This window comes from Equus asinus, chromosome 3 (assembly GCF_041296235.1).
Source record: "Equus asinus isolate D_3611 breed Donkey chromosome 3, EquAss-T2T_v2, whole genome shotgun sequence".
NCBI classification, from domain to species: Eukaryota; Metazoa; Chordata; class Mammalia; order Perissodactyla; family Equidae; genus Equus; species Equus asinus.
The window spans coordinates 108812984-108838834 of NC_091792.1; the positions used below are offsets into that span (position 1 = coordinate 108812984).

At 33.9% G+C, this 25851-nt stretch overlaps 1 protein-coding gene across 6 annotated transcripts in view; it reads right to left on the reverse strand.

Annotated features, from left to right (window-relative positions):
- Positions 1 to 8001: 8001 nt before the first annotated feature.
- YTHDC1 (YTH N6-methyladenosine RNA binding protein C1) overlaps positions 8002 to 25851 on the reverse strand; it is a 35403-nt gene continuing 17553 nt past the window's right edge. For 3 of the 6 annotated variants that reach the window (XM_070505732.1, XM_014860179.3, XM_070505734.1), the window contains 11 exons: positions 25600 to 25694; positions 23999 to 24107; positions 23799 to 23916; positions 18145 to 18229; positions 16974 to 17140; positions 14382 to 14464; positions 13079 to 13115; positions 12943 to 12982; positions 12770 to 12832; positions 11159 to 11293; positions 8002 to 8994 (listed from right to left, as the gene is read on the reverse strand). In XM_070505732.1, the coding sequence (XP_070361833.1) occupies positions 8770 to 8994; positions 11159 to 11293; positions 12770 to 12832; positions 12943 to 12982; positions 13079 to 13115; positions 14382 to 14464; positions 16974 to 17140; positions 18145 to 18229; positions 23799 to 23916; positions 23999 to 24107; positions 25600 to 25694 (1157 nt within the window). In that variant the 3' untranslated portion in view covers positions 8002 to 8769. Of the gene's footprint in view, positions 8995 to 11158; positions 11294 to 12769; positions 12833 to 12942; positions 13007 to 13078; positions 13116 to 14381; positions 14465 to 16973; positions 17141 to 18144; positions 18230 to 23798; positions 23917 to 23998; positions 24108 to 25599; positions 25695 to 25851 lie in introns of all 6 variants that reach the window. The other 3 variants (XM_070505731.1, XM_014860178.3, XM_070505733.1) reach the window with 1 other exon arrangement.

The window sequence follows — 25851 nt, forward strand, 5'->3', positions numbered from 1 at the left end:
TACTCCTATCAGACAAAATAGGCTTTAAACCAAAGACTGAAACAAAAGACAGAGGGCACTACATAATGGAATAGGGAACACTTGTAAATATCACTTGTAAACACTTGCATATATGTAACACTTGTAAGTATCTATGCACCCAACATAAGAGCACTTAAATACATAAAGCAAATATTAACACACATAGAAGGAGAAATTGACAGTAACACAATAATAGTAGGGGATGTTAACACCCTGCTTACATCAAAGGCTAGATCATACAAACAGAAGATCAATAAGGAAACACTGACCTTAAAAGACACATTAGACCAGACGGACTTAGTAGATACATACAGAAAATTCCATCCAAAAATTGCAGAATACACATTCTTTTATAATGCACATGAAACATTCTCCAGGATAGAACACACATTAAGTCACAAAACAAGTCTCAATAAATTTAAGAAGATTAAAATAATATCAAGCATCTTTTCTGACCACATTATGAAACTAGAAATCAACTACAAAGAAAAAACTGGAAAGTCACAAATATGTGGAGATTGAACAAAATACTACCAAACAAGTATTGGGTCAGTGACAAAATCAAAGGAGAAATTAAAAAATACCTGGAGACAAATGAAAATGAAAATACAACACACAAAAATGTATGATACAGAAAAAGTGGTACTAAGAGAGAAGTTTATAGCAATACGGGCCTACCTAAAGGAATGAGAAAAATCTCAAATAAACAATCTAAAATTACACCTAAGGGAACTAGAAAGAGAACAAATGAAGCCCAAAATCAGTAGAAGGAAGGAAATAATAAAAATCTGAGCAAAAATAAATGAAACAGAGACTAAAAAGACAATAGAAAAGATCAATGAAACTAAGACCTAGTTGTTTGAAAAGATAAACAAAATTGACAAACCTTCAGCTAGATTCACTAAAAAAATGAGAGAAGGCACAAATAAAACCAGAAACAAAACAGAACAAATTAAAACAGATACCACAGAAACACAAAGGATTATAGAAGAATACTATGAAAAGATATATGCCAACAAATTGGATGACCTAGAAGAAATAGATAAATCTTTAGAATTATACAACCTTCCAAAACTGAATCAATAAGAAACAGAGAACATGAGTAGACTGATCACTAGAAAGAAGATCAAAACAGTAATCAAAAACCTCCTAAAAAACGAAAGTCCAGGACCAGATAGCTTCTTTGGTGAATTCTACCAAACATTCAAAGAAAACTTATTATCTATCCTACTCAAACCTTCCTAACTCATTTTACAGAGTCAACATTACCCTGATACCAAAACCAGACAAGGACAACACAAAAAAAGAAAACTACAGGCCAATATCACTAAGGAACATCAATCCAAAAGTCCTCAACAGAATATTGGCAAATAGAATACAACAATACATTAAAAGGATCATACACTACAATCAAGTGGGATTTATTCTAGGGATGTAGGGTTGGTTCACCATCCTCAATCAACGTAATACACCACATTAACAAATGAAGAATAAAAATCACATGATCACCTCAATAAATGCAGATAAAGCATTTGACAAGATTCAGCATCTATTTATGATAAAAAAAAAAACTCTGTATAAAATGGGTGTAGAAGGCAAGTACCTCAACATAAACTATATATGACAAACCCACAGCCAACAACACACTCAATGGTGAAAAACTGAAAGCTATCACTCTAGAAACAAGACAACGATGCTCACTTTCACCACCCTTATTCAATATAGAATTGGAAGTCCTAGCCAGAGCAATTAGGGAAGAAAAGGAAAGAAGAGGATCCAAATTGGAAAGAAGAAGTGAAACTATCACTATTTGCAGGTGACATGATTTTATATGTAGAAAATCCTAAATCCTAATCCATCAAAAAACTATTATAAATAAAGAATACAGTGAAGTTACAGGGCACAAAATTAACATATAAAAATCAGAGGCATTTCTGTATGCTAATAACAAAAATAGCAGAAAAAGAAATCAAGAATACAATCTCATTTACAATCACAACAAAATGAATAAAAAACCTAGGAATAAATTTAGCTGAAGAGGTACAAGACCTGCACACTGAAAACTATAAAATATTGTTAAAAGAAATCAAAGAGGGACCGGCCCCATGGCCCAGCGGTTAAGTCCGTGCGCTCCGCTATGGCGGCCCAGGGTTTCACTGGCTCAGATCCTGGGCGTGGACATGGCACTGCTCATCAGGGCACGTTGAGGCAGAGTCCCACATGACACAACTAGAAGGATGTGCAAGTAAGACATACAACTATGTACTGGAGGGGTTTGGAGAGATAAAGCAGAAAAAAAAGATTGGCAATAGTTGTTAGCTCAGGTGCCGATCTTTAAGAACCAAAAAAAAAAAAAAGAAATCAAAGACACAAAGAAATCAAAGGATATTCCATGTTCATGAATTAGAAGAACTAAACAGATACAATGTCCACACTACCTAAAGCAATCTACAGATTGAATATAATCCCTATCAAAGTCCAAATGACATTTTTCACGGAAATAGACCAAAGAATCCTAAAAGACTCCAAATAGCCAAACCAATCCTGAGAAAAAAGAACACAGCTGGAGGCATCACAATCCCTGATTTATATACTACAAAGCTATAGTAATCAAAACAGCATGGTACTGGCACAAAAACAGGGACACAGACCATTGGAACAGAATTGAAAGCCCAGAAATAAAACCATACATCTACGGACAGTTAATCTTCAATGAAAGAGCCAAGAACATACAATGGAGAAAGTCTCTTCCATAAATGGAAAACTGGACAGCCACGTGCAAAAGAATGAAAATAGACCGACTATCTTACACCAAACACAAAAATCAACTCAAAATGGATTAGACTTGAATTAAGACCTGAAACTATAAAACTCCTAGAAGAAAACATAGACAGTACACTCTTTGACATTGGTCTTAGTAGTATCTTTTTGAATATGTCTCCCCAGGAAAAGTAAACAAAAGAAAAAAGAAACAGGACTACATCAAACTGAAAAGGTTCATTAGGGCAAAAGAAGCTATCAATAAAATGAAAAGACAGTTTACCAATTGGGAAAAGATACTTGCAAATTATTTATCCATTAAGAGGGTAATATTCAAAATATATGAAGTACTCATATAACAAATACAAAAAGTGAACAAACCAATTAAAAAATGGGCACACGATCTCAACAGACATATTTCTAAAGAAGATATACAGAAAACCAACAGGAACATGAAAAGACGGTCATCACTAATTATTAGGGAAATGCAAATCAAAAGCCCAATGAGATATAACCTCACACTCGTCATAATGGCTATTACTAAAAAGACAAGTAGTAACAAGTATTGGAGACGATGTGGAGAAAAGGGAACCCTTATACACTGCTGGTGGGAATGTAAACTGGTGCAGCCACTATGGAAAACAGTATGGAGATTCCTCAAAATATTAAAAATAGAAATATCATATGATCTAGCTATTTCACTTTTGGGTATTTATGCAAAGAAAACAAAAACACTAATCTGAAAAGATATATGCACCCTTATGTTCATTGCAGCATTATTCACAATAGCCAAGACTTGGAAACTACCTAATGCTCATCAATGGATGACTGGATAAAGATGTAGTGTATGTATAAAATTGACTACTACTCAGCCATAAAAAAAAAAGATGAAATTTTACCATTTGTGACAACATGGTTGGACCTTGAGGGTTTTAAGGTAAGTAAAGTATGTTGGAAGGAGAAAGCCAAATACATTATGATTTCAATCTTATGTGGAAGATAAGAAAACAACAACAAACAAACACACAGATACAGAGATTCACAGATACACAGATACACAGATTCCGCTCCCAGAGGGGAGCCGAAGTGGGGTGGGAGAGAGCAAAAGAGGCAAAAGGGTACATTTGTATAACAACAGATGGCAACTAGACTTTTGGTGGTAAAAGCAGCCATCCTAAGCAGGATGTAGTCTATAAAGTCAAAATATAATGATGTACACTTGAAATACAACACAAAAAATTTTTAGGCCCAAAAGGAAGTTTGTATAAATATTTTATGTGCATTTAAATAGTTCTAAACACAAAAATAAGAAAGAACAAATTGAGTCTTCTGAGATTGACATTAATCCCAATAATATTCTATCTCCATAGATTTCAGTTAAAAACTCTCACAAATTACACAGAGGAAAAACACGATTACTTCTGCAATAAAAGAAATACCTCTTTAATCCAAATAGGATGTTTCCATTAAAACTAATTTTGTACCAAAATTCTCATCTACTCCTGAAAACCACTGTAAGTAAAGGCATTTTCGCATTCTAGAAGCCAGTCATTTGCCAAATGATTTAACATTTCCAGCCAAAAACTGAGCTCACATTCCGTAATCACTGAGCCCCTTGGAAACTCTGTGAAGCTTACTGTAGCCTCCGGTCTCCGGGACACATAATTTAAAAACAAAGTTCTTTTGAGTGACCTCAGTGGAAGACAAGATCTGGAACAGGAGTTTACTGACCTGTTATACCCTGAATATTATTAGTAGGGTTGAAGAGTCTTTCAGATGCCACAGACAAGTTAATAGGACAGAGAGAGAAAAAACTGAAAGAGAAACAAAGTGTAAGATTTAGAAAGAAGGAAAGGAGACGCAAAAAATCCAATGACCCATATTAGAGGACAGAATACTATCAATCGTTTAAGTCTAAGATTTCTATTCCTACTACAAAGGACTTGAGATCTAAAAGTAAGGGCCAATGGTGTCACACATGCCTCAATTTTTAATGTGTATCAAATAGCATTAAGAATACTTTCTATCCAAACAAAACTTTTAGTCAAGACAAAATGATCGCTGTGTGTCAATCACCCTTACCTTGGAGTCAGGGAACTCCAGCATAGCCAGTGAAATGCTGGCAACAATTCACATTTCCTTCTTCTTACTCCGTACATCCCACATGCCTTAAGATAATCTTTAAAGGTATGACAAAGCAAAATGCAGGTCCTTCAGAAGAGTGACCAAGGTATTCTACAGAACAGAGAGATAGCCAGAAGCAGAAGGAAGCTATGCCTATGACAAAATATTCTGAGCGAAAAGTCAGACATTTAGATGTTAGCTCTATGAGACCATAGATTTATCAAACATTTGTTACTTTGTCCATGTCATTTGGGAACTGTCCCTCCTGATTTACTTCCAATGGAGCCGACCATAAAATTCCCTGCCTCCCATGCTAGCTAGTCAAAGAACTCCATTTCCCTGGACACACAAATAGGATTGGAGCTGGCTCCAGGCTAGCATGGCTAGTCACAGTCCTTTTGTAGAACTGATATGGAAACTTGGTGGAAAAATGGCTGTTTCCTGCTGACATTGAGAACCATATGAATAATGGAAACCTGCAGATGGTGATGGCCATTTTTAGAACACTTAAGACTATCCCTGAGAATAAAGCCACCACAGAGGAAAGCAAATCCAAAAGAGAAGTGAGATACCTGAATTCAATTTCACTCCCTTGAATTTTTATTTTAGCCAATAAAACCCAACTGGATTCCTAAACTTAAAATTTTTGACTTGCACATGTTGCTGATGTATAGATTTAGAATCAACATTGTAGAGTACATGGAAGAAATTACCCCTTTCACATTAAGGCAGACTGTCATAAATGTCTTCAAATAGTCAAAAATTTCAATTTTACATGTCTATTATTTTGATTCCTCTGAATAGAAAAAAAAATTATCATGCAAAATTTTACACCAAGTTGTTCTGTCACTTTTTTCATCCAAAAAAATCAAGAGGGGAGAAACCAGTTATTATGAGAATTAAATGAGCTAATCCAAGCATATAGAATAATGCCTGATACTTAGTAAGAACTCAATTAAGTGTTGAGCTTTTTAGAATAGATTATTAACTGGATACTAAACTTTTTAACACCCAAAATACAAAGCATAGGTTAACATCAAAAGTGATTGAACGCTTTAGGAAAACGTCTTAAAAGGGAAGCTTTGAAGGAAATATGCTTACTATCCTTAGTAGAACCTAGCACCACCGTTTTAAACATTAACTTGTATTTTTTCGAGAAGAGATGAGGTGGCGGCTTCTGAAACACCAAACTGGCTAAAAATATAAGTGGAATCTCAGCTCCATCGTTACTACCTTTGTAATCTTGGGCAAGTTATTAGCATCTCTGGGCCTGTCTCCCCAACTATAAAAACAGGGAGTACGTTATATGGTGATGAAACAAGTCAGTACGTAGAAGCACAAAGTGTCTTTACATACTAAGTACTCAATATAATCTATAATTTCTGATTATTACTATTTCAGGAAAGTGACTTTAGTAATACCTACCAGTTTTGTATAACTGGTTCTCAAAGTAACATTTTTGGTGATTCTTCTCCCATCTCAGAAATTCTTCAGAGTTTACGAACTTGAAAAAAAACTTTAGAAATTAACTTGTATAACTTACTGATGAATACAAACAAAACGTCAGTAAAATGATTTATCTTACATTACCTACTGATTTAATTTTATTAAAGGCAATGCTTAAACTAGAACGCAGGTTTCCTAACACCCTGTTAAATGTTATTCCCTCTCTACCACACCGCACAGATTTAAAATAAATCCCTAGGGCTTATTTTTGAAATAGGTAAATAAAACTAATTGTGAATGCATGAAAAAATATTCTAAATGTGGTGAGAATATGAAAGCAGTAAACTGATCATTTTAAATATCCTTCAAGAGTGAAGTTCCTGTGTTCCCCCAATATAGACTAACTTTAAAAGTGTGATCATGATTTGGTACAGAGCTCTATTATAACTATGATACTGTATGAAAACAAGAAAAAAGTGGTCACATACTGAAATAGGTCAGGTGGATATATATTCAACTTAATAAAGGCCAAAATTCAAGTACAGTAGTCCCCCCTTATCCACAGGGGATACATTCCAAGACCCCAGTGGATGCCTGAAACTGAGATAGTACTGAACCCGATTATACTGTTTTTTCCTATACATACACACTTATGATAAAGTTTACTTTATAAATGAGGCATAGTAAGAAATTAACCACAACAGAACAATTATAACAATATGCTGTAATAAAAGTTACTCTAAGTTTTAGCAACCTCAGCATACAATTTTTTGTCTTCCCTTATTAAGTCAAGAACTTCCACCTTTTCACTTAAAGGAAGCACTTTACAGCTTCTCTTTGGCATATCCAAAATGGCCAGCATCACGGCTCTTGTGCTTTGGGGCCATGCAGTAAAATGAGGCTTAGTGGAACACAGGCACTGTGATACCATGACAGTAGATGTGACAACCAAGACAGCTACTAAGTAACTAATGGGTAGCTTATAAAGCATAGATGTGCTGGGATGATTCACGTCCCAGGCAGGACACCACCAGATTTTATCATGCTATTCAGAACAGTGTACAATTTAAAACTTATGAATTGTTTATTTCTGGAAGTTTTCATTTAGTATTTTTGGACTGCAGGTAACTGAAACCGCAGAAAGCAAAACCACAAATAAGGGAGGACTACTGTATAACTCAAGAAACTGAAATGCAAAACACAAAAATCTTTCATAAACTGTTGTCTTGTGTGGCTGTATTTTATACAGTTTGTTACCCTGGGAGGGACTGAAGGTTAACTTAAAATATGTAACTATAAGAGGGTTAAACTGTAAAGTGGATTTTAAAAGTAAAATAGAAACCATCTTCACTTATTGAAAAGACAATAGAAAATCTGAAAAAGAAAACAATACTGTGACCAGAGTAGATCCAAAAATCTTATCAGATGAATAAATAGTTAAGCAAAATAGCAACATAATTCCACTGTGTACCCACTAGTTCTTAGGTTAGAAATAGAAGCTTTCAATGTAACTGGCCTCAATCATTTCTGCTAAAATATGCAAAAAAGGCAAATGAGATTCCTACAATTCCTAAACACAAAGCATTGTTTTATGTCAGCTAATGCAGAAGAAAACAAACTTGCATCCAGACAAGAAAGAAATACAGCAGGTAAGTGTCAATCTTTACCAATTTATTTTATACAAAACAGTAGCAATGTAGAATACGGGAATTATCTTCTGCTGCCACACACGCAAGTTGTGAACATTCCAAGCCAATGTATACAGTTTGGAGGGGAAGGCTAAACAATAGCATCAACCATGCTACTGAACATAGGAATTTTTTATTTAAAAAGATTAAAAATTAGATAGCAATGTCTTCTTCATATTGCTCTCATCATTGAAGACTGAAGAAAAATAAAAAGTGACTTTTTAAGATTAAAAAAAAGAGGGAGGGAGAAACCAAGAGGCTGCTACAACACTGCCATACAGTCAAACCATCATACTTCAATATTTGCATACTTGATAGCAGCATTTTTTACAGAACCGTGTGCAACTATATTTAGAAACACATCGAAGCAAAATATAATGGTAGTCATCAATCAAGATCCAAAGGGAAGAAAGAAAACAAAAAATAACTAGGATGAACATACTATAAGTAGATAAACATTTAAGGAGAATGAATCAATATCTACATTCTTGGACTGTTCCATTCTGCCCCAATAAAAAGGTCAACTCAAACTGTCAATTGCATTTTTGGAGGATTTGAGTTTTTCCAGTTCTTAATATACTGCATGCTTGGAACAAAAAGGGTCATAATAAATCCTTCTACACAATGAACGTTAAGTAGACAGCTGAAAATAAATTTACTACTTGTAAACACACACAAAAAAAAATACAAGATTTTTTATCTTTAAACAATCAGTGCTTCCAAAAGCGCATTATCTTCTATATCGACCTCTCTCCCCTCGGTCTCTGTCCCGATCACATAATCGCTCTCTCTCTCTCTCTCTATCACGTCCTCTATCTCGCTCTCTGTCTCTTCTGTTATCTCTAGGGCGGTCTCGCTCTCGTTCCCGATCTCTTTCACGGGGTCTACTTCTCCGACCACTGACAACAGCTTGTGTGCGACGAAGGAAATCATCCACCCTCATATCATAATCATGCTAGAAAAGGTAAGAAATAGGTTACGTATGTTAAAAATCAAATGGAATCTATGAGTGGCTATATTGTAATTATTGTCTGGTAGAGAGAAACAATCTAGAGAAATGCGCTAATGTATTAATTTATAAAATGTAATTTTGTCATTGTTCAGAAAAAGGATTTTGATGTCTTACTAGATAACTGACAACAGGCATTATCCAAATATCAGTTAAAAATAATTTCATGTAGTTTCCTATGTAACTTCAGTAACTTTTCCATCCAATTCCTTTAATAAGATTTAGGCCAAAGTAATCTCCTAGTGATGACCATCAATGTTGCATCATGCATACATGCTGCCAATTATGCTAAATGTCATCAATGTTTTTCTGCAAGAGGTGAACTCTACTTTCTTTTCATCCTTTGATTCTACAAACTAACTTGAACCAACTCTGCCCTCTTATGGTGAAATAAGGAATTTACATTCCAGATTTTCTTTCAAAAAATGACAAACAATTTATGGAATTTGATAGAATTTTAAGAAAATATGTACTTCGGTAAGACTGTGAAGTCTATTCCACACAGAGCTAATAATATACAAAAGGCTGAAAAGGACAAGAAAGAGTACTATGAGCAACTAAGTGAGGTAGCAAGTTACTGTGGCTACTTCTTAGCTTGACCCCTGCTCTAGCTTTCTACTTTTAGTTCTCAACTCACCTTTACTTCTTAACTAGAACTTGGTCTCTTTTCAAAAGTCAGCTTAAATATAGACTTTAAGGTCTGAAACAAATTGCACACTATCTTTCACATACAGTGAATATGTGATTATTACATAACCATGGAATATATACATACACACATACACACACACACATACTCTAAAGGTGCATGAAATAGCAGAACTTGTTAAAAAGGACAAGTATACTTTGGTAAGAGAATCTTAGAAAGACTTCCCATTTTGAAAATCATGCAATCATTTAAAAAAAGGCATTTTTAAAAACATCACAACTGATCTAGTTAACTAAGATTTCATCGTACACAGGCTGTATATTTCTTCTTGTGTGACTGAAAAAAAAAACTACTAAAGTCTGTTTGTCAGTTAGGATCAGAAATTGTTTTACTGAATTATTAAAGGTCCTAATGTGATTTCATTTTGAAAGATTAACATCTTTACCAGGATAGGAAATAAATGGCATCAGCTAAAAGTATCTCAAAGACAGGCTAGGAAACTACTGCTCCAACTGGCCATCTCAAATATACATGCTCTTCACCTAAGTCGGAAGATAAAAGGATGTTTACTTGGCCCAGCACAAACTCATTATGTCAAGGGAGGGCAGGGTTGGGAATCCCAAATTGTGTTATCTTACTTTAACAACCAAACTACCTTTCTAAAGCTATCAAATTTATATACAAAGGAATTATGTCAGCAAGTGCCAGAAAACAATTTCACTTTTAAAAATAAAAGTATCAAGGAAATAAATACCATTTAATAAACAATCTGAGCCCAACTAGTATAATGAAAACCCAGAAACTTCAAACTACAGTCTTTCATTCAACCTGTTTTGAAGTGAGCAAAAAAAGCTTTCATATGGATCTTATCGAATTATTAGAACCAGTAATTACTAAAGGACAATTACTGTTCTGCTTCATTTCTTAACATCTGTTTGTCATGTGCTAGCATCATCCTAAGAATCACAGAGAGGAAGTGAAACAATTCACTTGGTTACTAATTTTAACAAAATGTGGTATAAACAGAAATAGATGACTAAATGGGATTGGAGATTATCACCACCTGTCCTATGAAAATTAACTGAGCCAGCCAGAATATACAGAAAGCTTAGAAATATCTATTTGCAATACTAATTACACAGTTATAACTGAAGACCTCAGGACAGAAAGAAAATATCCTAATTTACTATATCCCTAGGACATTACACCTAAGAGTTACATGTAGGAGTTGCCTCAACTTAAGCAGTTTGTGTTTGATCAGTAAAAGAAATATGTCTATTTAGATAATCCAAAGAGATCAGCCATTTCTTAACAAAAAATAGGTTGTAAACTACTCCAAAATAGTTTGCACAAAGAATATTAAATAGTCCACCATTCAATATAATCTGGCAACACCCACATTTAAATTGTTTACAGAATTCTTAGTAGCTCCCTCACACTTTTGCCTTCTCATGCACTTACTACTCGTTTATCTCTGTATCTTGCTTCGTGTGGTACTGGATGATGTCCTGAGTAAGGAGGATGAGCTTGAGGAGGTGGAGCATGGTGCTGATAGTAAGGATGGTGTGGAGGTTGTTCCATTCCAGGATAAGGAGCCTAAAAAAAGAAAACCACTTCCGTAAGCATCTACCCAAATAGCTCTGTAAACAAATCATTCTTAGAATTCCCCTACCCAAATCACCCATCCCAAACAATAATCTGTACTAGCCATTTACTTTGATGGCATTAAGGTTCTTCAAAATACCCTCATTTACTTGTTGAAAATATGTGCATTATAAACTCTCTAATCACACATCTTTTAAAATAACATGTTTATACTTTTATACCATATCATTTAAATACTAATAGAAATAACCCTCACACAGTGCTTACTATGAGATAGGCACTGTCCTAAACAATTTACACATCTTATTTAATTCTCACAGCAAACCTATGAGATAAGTATTATCATTCCTAGTTTAAAAAAGTGGAAAATGAGGCATCAACTGGTTAAGTAATTTAGGATTACACTACTAAAGGGGTGGAACTGGGACACAACATCAGGCATCCTGGTTCTAAAATCAGTCATCTTAACCACTATGTAAAAATCTACTCTTTAAAAAAAAAAAAAAAACCTCCAGGAGCTAATGAACTTTTAAATGCCGTTATAAAATGAATAGGGGCAAATCAAAGGTTACTTCCCTAGTTAGTGCCAAGACATTATTAAATATTTTGATTTTTTTTTATTTTACAGAATCTAAAGGAAAGAAACCTTATACATTCATCTATCTGTATACAGTACCTTAAGTGAAACAAAAGTTAGACGAAGGGGCCATATTATAAGCAGCATTTAAAATTTAAGGAAAAAAAGATAAGAAACAATAAGAACTACTAAAACTTCCAAGCTTTTTATTTCTTAGGAATATAATGCTTCAGCTATCCTCAATACCTTAAAATATACCCTAAGAATATCCAGCTTGCTTAAAGGAAAAAATTAAAATTAGGAACAGTTTAATTAACTTTATTTTCTATAGAGAATTTACTGAGTATCAGGATCAGGCACTATGCTCAACTTTACACGTATTTTGTAAATTTAGCTTCTTGACAATCCCACGAGGTTTATTCCACTAGATTTTAAGCCATACAAGGACAGACATAATGTCCATTTCATTCACCAATGTATACCCAGAGTAAACAGTGCCTTGAACAGAGTAGGTACTAAATATTGGTTTGATGAGCCAAAGAATGAAGGAATGCCTGTTGAGTTTTAAAGATAAGGAAAACTAAAAAATATATTACGAAACTTGCCCAAGGTCACAGAGTTGAGAAGTGAAGGTACGTAAAAGCAGGCAGAGTTTGCACTAACAACCACTATAATACTTAACCATAACACCTATCAAGTAAGCCTGACCTATTAACACAAATCAAATTACTCATTAGTCTTTAGTGTTAAAATAGCATGTAATTATTTATCACCAAAGATATGTAACTTAAGTCCCTTAATGGGTAAGTGTAACAATCATATTCCAAGCAAGCACTCAATATATGGAACTACAAATGAAGTTAAATAACTTGCAAAAACAGAATACAAACCATTCCTTGCCAAGGTGGTGGTGGTCCCATGTTATGAAATTCCCTCACATAATCATTGTAGGACTAAAATGAAAGATGATAATGTCAATAGCAAATAAAAATCCAACTCAGGCTTACAAAATAAATCAGATCCTGATTTTATGTACATTAAAAATATAAAATAAAATGCTTACCCCATTTAAAAATACATCTCGGCGAACTCCTGAAAATCGTCTGTTGGGAATAAGATTTGTGAAACTAAATTCAGGTAATTCATAAACTAGTTCCAAGAATGTAATTCAAAACTAAGCAAGAGTGAACCCAACTTACCTGTCTACTTCCTGGTATCGTGGATCCTTTAAATACCCTGTTCAAACATCAAGCATTTTAGTAAATCAAATTTATACTTTTTATTATGGCATTATAATTAGACCTTCCTTACCACTCATTTCAATTCTTCCCATGAAATACAGTGATGCTATTAAGTGATGCTATTATTGTATATTCCATTTTCGGATTTTCTTCTCAGATTACATGAGAATCTAGGAAGTAACTAAATAACTTACTGTTATCACAGAATTACAAAGTGCTAGAGAGGTTTTCATATGGATCTTCTAAATCCACATCCCAATTCTCACTAGATAGAAAATTTCTTCACCCTACACCATAAGGAAGGTAACGGCAGAGGAATTATCTTGAGGACACTGTAATAGGACTTCCTTAAAACAAATGTCTACCTTCCACCTGGATGGTACACACAAGCCTTAAGTCAACCATAGATAGTTTTAAAATATGCAAACTTAAGGGGGAGAAAAACAAAACTGCAAAAATGAAGATGCATACATGTTAAATGAAAGAACCATATGGTAAGAGAAACAGTCTTTCCCCCTTCTTTTAGTAAGGACTCCACAAATAAAACGTCAAACACTTTAGCCATGTTACTGGGGGAAAACTAATTTCACTCTCTGGAATACCCATTTTGAAGAAGAATGAGGCCGATTATCAAGCCACTTATGTAATACTGCTGTAATGCTAACACCTATTTCCAAACTGTCTAATATTTTATAAGTGTTATCACTGTTTTAATAAATATCTTCTCTTAGATGCAGTTTGCCTTTTTTAATTCCAGTAAGGGAAAGACTAACTTAGCTGCTTTTAAATTACAAACCAAGTATTTCCCATTCCTCTCTAAAAACATGAAGTCAAACATTATTTAGAAAAATATAGCATAATTTGAGTTTCTAATTAAAGCTGTACACATGAAATAGTAAGTATCATAGGGAATAAAAAGCACAATAGAGTATAAGATCACTGCTTTCTCTATCTACATTTAATCTTAAAACACATGTGCAGTTCCTGTTTGTGCAGTAATTTATAAATTAGTAACTTCAGGTAATTAACAAATTACGATAATGAGTCACACTAGAGTAGATCAGACAACCTTAACAAAGTGGAGGAAGTTACTTAACAAAGTAATTACTATGTGAGAACTGTTAACTTCCTAAGGTTTAAGTAGCCACATCCTAAATTTTCTCACTTTTAAAACCACAGGATTATGATAGAAGTTTCTGTGTTTTGTTTGTTTGTTTTTATAATTTTAAGTCAAATATCTGCAGGATTATAAAATATTAACCTGGTCTCTGGTGAAACTCAGGGGCATAGTCAATCCTTGGTTTCTTTCTGCTGTTATGAATATCATAATCTTCTGGTCGACGCCTACACAAATTAGACACATTAGAAATTAAACCAAAAACTGCTAGGAGAACAAACAGCAAAGCAAGAGTTTCTGACAGAACTAAGTATAAAGAATAGCCCATTATTTTCTTTAAAATAACACCCTAAATTTTGGTGAGCAACTAATCTTAAAATTTCTAAATTTTAATTTCTCAAATTAGTTACTATAAACCAATCCCTAAATGTATTGCCGAAAGTAGATAGTCTATGCAATTCTCATGCTATGAAGAGACACATGGAAAAAAGAATCTGCTCAAAATATATAAATCACATTTTAGTAATCTAAACAAAAGTAACTGAGCTGCCCTCAAACTAATGTATATATCCAGTTTAACAATTAAAACATTTTCTCAAATAAAATCTCAAAATCAGGTGAATAAGAAAGGAAAAAAACTGTGTATCACCATTACACAATAGGTAATTCTAAAATCTACATATTTAAAGTTGCTAATGTCATTTCAGGGTCAGTCTAAACAAAACTAAGAATTTCTTATTTTTCTTCTGCTTCACACAAAATTATACTTTTCACACAGTCATACAGAAAATTTGATAATTAAAAGTGACTTTACAGGAAAGTTTTGAAAATCTTAATACTTTGAAAAACTAACTTCTATAGTTAATAACATTTAGGAATTAAGGGAATTTTTTCCACAGACAATGCCTTAAAATAAAAATAGCAAGTAATGGGGCAGAGTTTTAACAGAGTTCATAAAACAAGTTCAAAGTGTATTCTTTAGAAGATGAAATTTTACTATATGCAGAGGGCTGCTCTTTACTGTCTTCCATATATCTCAGCAATGTAATACATCATTAAATACACTTCATTTTACTTAGCATTTAATAAAGAGCTACAGAAAATAAAAACAAAAAGCTCAAGTTTTTTGGGTAATATATCTTTTACCCTTAATGTCAAATAAAAACTCTGTAATAACCTGGCATCACTAGTTTTCCAGCTATTTCTCTGAACATCAACTACTTTCATTAACTTTTGTAACACAAACTCACTAAAAGTGCAAAGTGCAATAATCCCAAGCCCCCCAACAGAATAAAAACAGTTGTATCTACAATAAATAAGACTAAGAAAATTAAAAGCTGGTTTAAAAAATAAACATACCGCTTTCTTGTAGTTGGGGGAGTGCATTTACGACCGGTATAAAACATGATAGTAACAGTTCATATAGTAGTCCAACTACTGACTTTAAGCTGTAAGCCACATACATATATGGAGGCCCTGGCAGGCTTGAGAGAAGGTGTAGTGGTGTAATAAGTATAGTTTGCAGTCCATTGCAAAACTGAGGTAAAAACTTCACTCGTATGTACTGTATTGCACTGGAAACCTCTTAGCTTAAAACTTCAAATGACATCTTGGTGCTCAGTCCTTTTAGGCCAAAAATAAGGGTGCTCTGCCAGGTTTCCTCCTACCTACTCGACAGTGTCCTTTTTAAGCTCAAAGAAATGGGGACTCTTGTTGGATTATCTGTACCTACCACAGGATGTTTCCACTGAAAGGAAACTTAACCAAAGGTTTCATCCCATCAACCATACATCCAAGAGTCTTTAGCAGAAATTTTAGATTTAGCTGTATGCAAATCTATACAAGGGAAGGTGTTGGGTAGAAGGGCATAAATCAGTCCTTTGCAAAGACTTCTCCAATTCTGTAACAAGTTAAACCCCCTTTTCCTGGAAAATGATGTTTAAGTTCATAAAGTAGTGATCAATAACCATGGCGATCCTCTAAAAAACACTTTAAGTCCACAGGTACTGCCAGCATCTGGAAAAGTTGTAAACAGACACAGCAACAGCCCTTCTTTTTGGTTTGTTGCCGGGTCTCCCAAGGCCACTTGATCCCCTTTGGAAAGAACCTATTGTTTTCAGAAGCTCAGCAAGATGTGTGAATTCACTGGGTACATGTTAGAGAATATCTGGCAATGGGATTAACACATCACGGTGATAAAATCTGAAATAGTCCCAATAATGCTCCTCTTGAATATCAAAATAACTTAAAATATTTTATCCTCTAAATGAGGCGTCATCTTCTGAAAAAATATTAGTGATCCTTTATAAAAGTCCCATATCTGACAAGGCTTATCCAGAGACACACCTGAAAGAAAAGGCTTTTTACAAAATATTAACAATTTTGGCAAATAAAGAATTTTTCCTCTTCCTCCTTTCTAGCCTGTTCTTAGCAACAAAGGCCCACCTCATTTCAATTGTATACATTGTATTATCACAATATTATCTAATCTAATCTGGTTATCACTTTTTAGCACTTTTTCTGCATAAGGAAAGATCCCCATTTTCCTCTTGAAAAATGACTGAGACCAAGGTGACCATGTGAAATCCTCAATGAAGCCACAAACTAGTCCATGCAGCTTGATTTGAGGATTTTCTCTTTCTTCTTTACCGCAGGACAAACTTTTGACGAATCACATTCCTCCATCATGTTATTCTGATACATGTGCCTATTATCAGTCCAAAGAACGTTTCTAACCTTCCCACATCCCGGACTGGTTCTCGACGGGATGGACGTCCTCTTGATCGGGGCTGAGAATGCATTCTTCTCTTGTGACGCATTTTATGAATGACCTGATATAAGTCAATACTTTCATCGGGGGGAAATAGAAGACAAAGCTGGGTTCCACATTCGAGTTCAATTTCCTATAGTAAGAAAGTACGAATTTACAAGATGAAACAGGAGAAACTTTCAATAGACTTCTATTTTCCTGGTGTACAAGAACAAAAACAGACTGACTTGGAGGTTTCCTTCCCAAGGGTAAGGATCACATGGGATTCCAATCAACTTCCTTGAAAGGTTTTGGAAAAAACCTTTCAAAATTGTTTCATGTTATTTATATAAAGCTAAAAACTAAAAGTGTAGAATCTCCAAAGTAAAATACACAAATGAGGTTCCTTAAAACTCTGTGACAACTGCCCTCTGCAAAGGAGGAATATTTCTTTGTGCGAAATACAAAAATATCAGGACAAAGTCATCCATCTTAATACACTGGAAGAACAACGTATGTTAGTGTGTGCCAACAACTTTCATAATTATGAGCTGCTAAATGTACTAAAATACATTAGATTAAACAAGGCAGACTATCGACTTTTTAAAATTAAATTTTGTTTTTAATTAGCAACATTTTCACTTATGAGCAATGAAAACATAACTTCTGGTTCAAAATTACACAGAAACTATGATGGTCAAAGGTTTGGGTTTATTTTAAATCACTGCACTCTTAATTTCATTTGCAGACTTGAAAATCTGAGTACATACACTTATCTTCTTTTCATAAAGCTTCTTGCTATTCAAAAAACTTTAGTAAAGTTGCTCAAGGGCATTTCCAAAATACATTATACAAGTGCAGAATCTGTTAAACAGTAGTAATATAATGAAAAACCATTTAAAATCAGGTCAATTCTGTTCAAAAACTTTTCCTGCAGTTGTATTAATGAAAGTACTGTAGAAAGCCATCTATCTTTCAACATTAATGGAGATCTTATTAATGAGTCATCATCACAGTAATCATGAACTTAAAATAAGAATTTTTTCCCTTAAACTTTCACACAAATTCTTTCAGAAATGGTTTTAAAATGTCCTTCAATAAAGATCAATAAAAGGGCTGATTAATGTGTTTTTTCAAAAATTCAATTAAAAAACAAACCTGTCCATCACGCCCAATCTTTACTGGTTTATGTTCATTCCAAGGATTGGTGAGATGAGCCGACTTAGTGAAGGGTAATTCACGCCTAAATACAAAGTAATATCAATTATATTCTTTTACAGAATCCTTTAGGGACCTTATACTACTTCAGTAGTAAATTCTTTACACTACTTCAGTAGTAAATTCCTATGTTAATCATGATTTAAATGCGACTAAAATTTAAAGAAGCACTTAGACTGGGAGAGCTCATTCCCCAAAGAGGGAACCCCTTTAAACACACACCCTTTCCACATTCTCCAGTGTGAAGCTACATAATATAGTACTCAAGAACGTGAGCTTGGAAACCAAAGCAGCTGAAGTTTAAATCCCAGCTACCTCTCTCTCTATAACTTCTCTGAGCTTGCGTTTCTTCATCTTATAAACAAGGTTATTACCACCTAGTTCATACTTGTTTTAGGTAGTCTGCAAATGAAATGACATATAAAATGTTCAGCATATCTCTTACTTCTGTGTACTTAAAAGAATTGTGGTTTGCTTTTTGGGTTTTTTTTGGTGAGGAAGATCGGTAACAGATGTTAGCACAGGGCCAATCTTCTTCTTTGTGCTTGAAGAAGACTGTTGCCGACCTAACATCTAGGTCAATCTTCCTCTTTTGTATGTGGGACATCACCACAGCATGGCTTGATTAGCAGTGTGTAGGTCCGCACCGGGGATCTGAACCTGTGAACCCCGCGTTGCTGAAGCAGAGTGCATGAACCTAACCACTATACCACCAGGACGGTCCAAGCATTCTATCTTTTATTAAGTGATCAACAAAGAGCTGACCCTTAACTAGGCAGTTAACACCAAATGAAAATAAGTGTCCCCTAACCTTGGTTCAGGACTACTTTCTCAGATTTAAGGGTCCTCCCCTTTTCAATAAGGCAATATTCCCCACCACCTATGGAATGGCTCTTGACAATACAAATGTTTACTTATAAAATTCATATATTTGCATGTATTAATTATGCCCTCCACTTACACTACAGTGCAGTATCTATATAATCTAAACAAACCCTGGCTCTAAGCTCTCTGAGCCATATGGTAAAATGACCTCACCAACTTAAGGAAGTATTTTTCATAGTTCTTTACCAACCTAGCACAATGCTGAAAGCAAACATGACACATAATAAATACTGGTTAGCTGTCAAATAATCATCAAAAATTAACAGCATTCAGTAAGGTTTTACCTATTTGTGCATAAAGCGATTAATGCCCAATTAAATAAATGCTTTAAAGAACTATTTATATCTATGATACAAATAAAACTGCTCAGCCAACGGATATACACAGATGAATAAGATAAAGAGCTGCTTATATTACTAATCTTTCTTTCACAAGCTATCAAAGAAGAACAAGCCAGCCCACACTATTATTTTGTAAAAGAATGGGTAAATAGCTACAGAAGTTTTGTTCTGTTTTTAATATGAATGGTCATATCCATTTTGGAGAGAAATAAAAATAGAAAGTTTCCTAGAAGAAGTGGCATATGAGATAAGTCTGAAGGAAACATGATCCAGGAATAGTCCTACGTAGGGAGGTAAAGCAGGGTCACATCTGAAGCAATGAGAAGGGTTGAGCAAAGACATAATAGAGAGGGAAAAACAGAAGCAAGTAATTTGGTCCAGTGGACAAACTATAAAACCATTTATTCTAATCTTAAAGGAATTTTCTTTAAGATGAATACTGAAGGTTTGAATTTTATATAACTTTTTTAAATCTCAGAAGAAATTTTGATTTACAGGAAAAGAGAAATATACCTAACGTTAAAGTAAAAGGTGGCATGCTCTGTTGTGGGAGTGATGTGAATGTATGGGAGAAGTAGACAGTGAGTGATGGAAAATGTCCACTAGGTATTACTAAAACGCTTGGATTCTTAGACTAACACACATCTTACTTCACACAGCAAGAGTGGTTCAAGAATGTATATACATATATGTTTTTTCCTTCCCAGGCTGTCAGAGACAAAAAAATAATAATAATAAAACGACTATCATTAAGCTAGAACAAGTCCATACCAAAAGCCTAGAATACCCAGAGACAGATCTCCAGCTAACAATTCTTTGTATTTTAATACTTCCTTAGATTTTTCCTCTAAATTGCCAGATAAAAATCAGTAACAGGAAAGGAATAAATAAGCTAGAGCCACCAAAATACTGGAAGGTTACAAATTATTATTGCAAAGTTATCAGTGATATTTAAATATTAGCAATGGAATACCCAAGGTCCGAAATAAAGGCATCTATCCAGCTGGTAGAGTCATTTAGGGTTGAGATTCTTTGGTGGCATTGGTTCTAACCAGATACTACAAACATATGCCCACTGTTCTGATAAATTAGTTACTCCCAGCCAGGATATCACAGAGAACTGTGAGGCCTTAGGCAAAACAGGGCTCAGAATAAGTTAAGAGAACCTGCAGGTCTGTGGTCATCAACTGCAGGTCTGTGGTCATTACAATTAAAGAACCGCCAACCTAATAGTTACCTCTTGAGGAGATGTGCAATGAAGAAGCCTACAGATGGCTATCTTTACTGTGAGCACTCTAAAGATAATGGGAATGACTCTCAGATTTAAGGGCTTTGATGAATAGGCAAATTTAACAACAGAACAGAAAACTAAAGCTCTTACGTACTGGATAGTGGTTTGGTTATCAAAATTAAAAGAAATATGGAGAAACCTTTAAAGGAAAGAAAAATGGGTTCTTTGGGATGGACGTGAAAGCAGTGAGTATAAAATTTAGAGTGAGTAGATTTAATTCTGGATGAATGACATTTCTTAGATTCTAGCCTTATTTTGAGCTAACTCCCAGGAGCAACCTAAATAAGACACTTTTTATGCCTCCTCTCCTATCCACTAACATGCATCATCTGGTCTTAAACTTCAGTGTGCCTACAAAATAAGTGAACTATTAGGAATTCAACAGGTTTAAGGTGGGTCTCAGAATTCTGCATGTTAACAATCAGATAGTACTGATGCAAGTGATCCAGGGAGCACACTAAAGAAACTTAAGTCTAGTCATTACTAAATCCAAAGGGAGCTTAAATAAAAGTCTAGTAACTACCATACCTGAAAAGAAAAATATTTATAGTAGTTATTATTACTGACAGCAAAGTCCTTAGCATTTATACTTATTAAAGTTTAAGTCTCTTAACTCTGAGAGTCGAAAGTAATTCTCATTTTATACAGAAAACTTAGAGTTCAAGTGACTTACCCAAGGAAATATCAATATAATAAATATCGCATGCCTTTAAGAACTCTTAAGTATTGTAAAATTACTCTTGAATGTTCTATAACTTATAAGTATTAAAAAATTAAAGTTAGTTTATTTAAGAATAGTCTTTCTGGGTAAACCTAAAACTTAAATACAGTAACAACTTTACTGTCCAAAATTTTGCATGAAATGATAGTAGGATGGACTATTTTGATTTTTACCTCTTCTCTTGGTATATACATTCAAATAAGTTAGTAAAATAGCCAATAAGTCAATGAAGAGGATTACGAAGAGAATAATTTATGAATAAATTCCACCCATCTCCTAAAATTAAACAAATCTTCTTATCAATAATTTGAAAATAAAGGTTAATAGAACACATAACATTCAAAACAAAATATGCTGCAACCAGTCTATAACCGGGTAATTATTTTTTTCTCCTATTCCTAAGAAAGCATCATTTCCAAATATTTTCCAGTGACACCGTTTCTAGTCATAAAACCACAAACTAAAAAACCTTTCCTGTGGCCTTTACAGTTTTCCATCCAAAAACTAAAACAAATGTCAATCTCTGCTAAGAAATAATCAGCACTTTGTTTTCTCTATAAACTGCCACCAGATTTTTAAATTTTATAACTTTAACTTATTATAACTTAATTACAACTTTAATTCTAAAGAACTACAAATTTACATTTAAAAACTCTGGGTGCAATGGAGTAGGGGGCTATCACCTACAGTCTCATCACTATATCACATTTCAACAATATGCGTTTTCAAATGTTATATAGCTTCCCATGTTGTGTTGGACTATTACGTCTGCATACTATATCTAAGTGACAAACTATAACTTAACAGATTTCCTATGAGAGAATTTAGACTGTTTCTAATTTTTCGCTATAGAAAGTAATGACAGGATGAGTAAAGATAATTTTTATACATATAGCTTTTTGCTACTCTATTGACAATTAACCAAATATATACTATTTCCACTGTATCACTGGCCACTGATCTTCATAGTCCCTCACTGTCCCACAGTAAATGTTTAAATCCTTAGGCTGGTCCACATTACTATTCACCTTTGCCTTTTGTTCTCTTTACTAACTATGCCCTTCATTAAAAAAGTGGCTCGCTATCCCACCCTCACCTCCCCCTCCACCCTATGGTTTGTTTCCATACTCTTCCTTGTGCTAGCCTGCGTTCCTGAATATGAATAGCATTTTTCCTTCTTATTCTTATCCAAATCCTTCATCCCCCACCAAAATCTAACACCTAAGCCAACTTACAACTTATAAAAAATCCATATGGACCCTTGCAGGTAATTTTTATTTAACTAAAATAAATTTTATAAGTAGTAGATCTGTGCATGCTATATAAAGTTCATTTAAATAATTAGTTTTTTATGTTGTTGAACTAACTTTCTAGGTCCAAGATAAAGCCACTCTCGCCCAGGGTGCCACGTCAGGAAACCAAAACTTAGAGAGCTCTCAAGTCCCTGTAAAGTCTTTGCTTGACCAGAAACACAATTTATCCAGTCAGCCAATTCCCAACACCAAGCCAACTTGGGGCTTTCTCACCTAAAACGAGACTGCCTATGTGACCCCAACCAATTAGATATTTCCTATTTGTCTCTTTCTTGTTCTTTACTCTTTATCCTATAAAAGCTTTCTGCCTTCTGCTCCATTTTGCAGTTCTCCACAGGAAACTGTTTCATAGTGCTAAATAAAGTTTGTATCAACCTACATTGACTTCTTTAATCAATTTTTTAACAATGTACAATCATTCGCTAAGGGTTTAAAATAAAGTAAAATAAATACGGTAAAATAAAGGATATAAAAATAGTGCTAATAACTCAGTATTTAAAACAAGTCTGCTTTTCTAGCATATTCACATCTTAATTACTCCAGTTTCAGAAGATCACAATGCCAACTAAACATGGTTTGCTAACTTCCTTAAAAAACACTACTTGTTCACAACTAGTCACTTCCAAAATATTAGCCAAATCAGACTATTTTCCCATTTTACAGTGACTAAATGACATGTTAAATCACTAAAATTACAAATACATGCCAGGTAACATTCCAAGCAATTGTCTAATTCATCACAAATTTACTGCTTTATTACTAATACAGAGAACAAATGAAATACATAAAACTCTTCACTAAATAAACCTTTGCCCTTTGCATCCTATATTATAAAGATAGTGAACAACATAAGCTAAGTACATCGATGTTATTTTTACTTTAACATTCTTAAATTTCATAAATCCAAATCACCCTAAGAATGAGATCAAAAAAATAAAGAACAATAAAACTAAACAACTGCAGAATTTTAACACTATTCCCAGCTGGTAGCCCATTCAAAACAAGGGCAACTTTAATTATCTACACTGAAGTGCATAATTTACCTGCAAATCCAGTCAATTTTAAAGACACCTCCCAGCATTTTAGCATTCATTCCTGCTGGAAGTACCCAATGTATAGGAGATCCACCATGATGTGATTCTGAGGAAAGTCTTGCAAATCCTAAAGAAATCAAATCACAACATAATATATAGATGCTAACATAATCAATGTTTTTATATATCCAAATTATTTTTATTCTTACCTTGAAATTTTCCACTTTCTCTGACAGAAAATATTAAGATAACACTCCTTGCAGATCTGAATGCAGCATTTAATTTCTTCTCATTTACAGGCAGTGTGGACCACACACCCTATACAAATGACGTAAAGATCAGATTGAACTCTATGGAAATCTTTCATGTTTCCAATTATATTTCCAAAGATCAAGGCTAATGACAGTATTATACTTTAAATTCAAGTAAGCTGAAATGAGGGCCTTATTTATCAGCTGTCAAATAATGTCATAATTTATTAAAAACTCAGGAAAATTATAAAGAAAATCATCAACCTTAAAAAAATCATTAAAACAACTAGTAAACACACAGGGAGTTCAAATCTTATGGGCTACAATTCTATATAATAAAAAGTCACTTGTAATTATTTTAGTATCACAACCATTTACTGTGGTAAAAACATGTCGTGTGAAGGTGAATCACAACATGTAGAACATTTTTCTTCTTGAAAAATCATGCCTAACCAAGTATTAAAAATTATTGCATTGGTAAATCCATAGTCAAGATTTTCTGTCAAGTTTGTAGCGTTTCTCATTCTTTATATTTTAGTTGAAATTTTTATGTATCAATAGTTTCACTGAAGAGGCCTGTGTTTTACATAGAGCTGGAATACAGTTATTAACTTCTGAAGCACTGTAACCAATTCTTTGTTCATGAAAGATTAAGAGATAGAAGGGTAAAGTAAGGCAGAAGCTCTAATTCAGTTCAATGTGCTCATACAAACTAGATACCCTTCACAGTAAGTGCTTAAATACTTCTGCCTACATCCAGCTGCAGAACAGAATAAACTTATACTAGACAGTTAGTATGTTATGCCTTCCATTTGTAAAGTTTGATGGGTAATCCTCAAGTTAAAAATACAGGATAGTAATACTGACAGAAATATGGCTACAAAAATGTTTAACTTTAGTTTTAACTTTCTAAAGGTCAGTCGAAACTGTAAATTATTCATTTTAAACCAAGAAAAGAAAGATATAATAGTCAGTGTAACAAACATGTACTTCTGTAACAAAAATATAATAAAGGAAATTAATATCTTACAACATCCTACAGCAAAGGGTCATATTTTTGCTAAGCCTGAGGTAGACCTTTAAGCTGACTCCCCTTTTCTTCTAAATCCAAGTGATCTTAATTCTAAAAATAAACTTTCCATAAAGGAACAATTTCTTTTCAAGAAGATCTGAAGGTGTAAAAGAAGCATCAATATAATACAAAAATTGGTTAACTAAAACTTAAAAAATGTGTTAGTACAATAAATTAGCAAGTGAATGCAGAAACACAAAAATAAACAGAAACACAACTTTCACAGCACAAAATATAAAATATATATATTTTTCAATATCAAAGACTTTGGCTTCTAATATTGTCTTTTAAAAATTTAAAAGAAAACTCAAATTACTATTAGGTTGTCTAACCAGCCATAAAACAGACCCTGAGTGGCAACTGGGCTATGGATCTTCACAGCTTTAATGAAAATCACAGTAACTTATGCTACTCAAGATATTCAAGTCCACTTTCCCATTTAAAATTTTCAAGATTAGAATAGTTTCAACAGAACTGATGCTGATACCTTAGCTTTGGCAAGAGAGACATTCTCATGGTTATTACTTTTTATGAGAAAAAATCTTGCATCCTGTAGGACATATTTGAGTTTACTGGTTTGATCTGAAAAAAAGAAATCCAAGATGATTAACCAGAGGCCATTACCACACAAAGGAGCATAAGTTACACTAACTGAAATTAGCCCTCCACAACCCAGCTAAACTTTTAAAATTCATAATCACCCATTCAACCTGGAAAGCTAAGCCACAACACATAATAA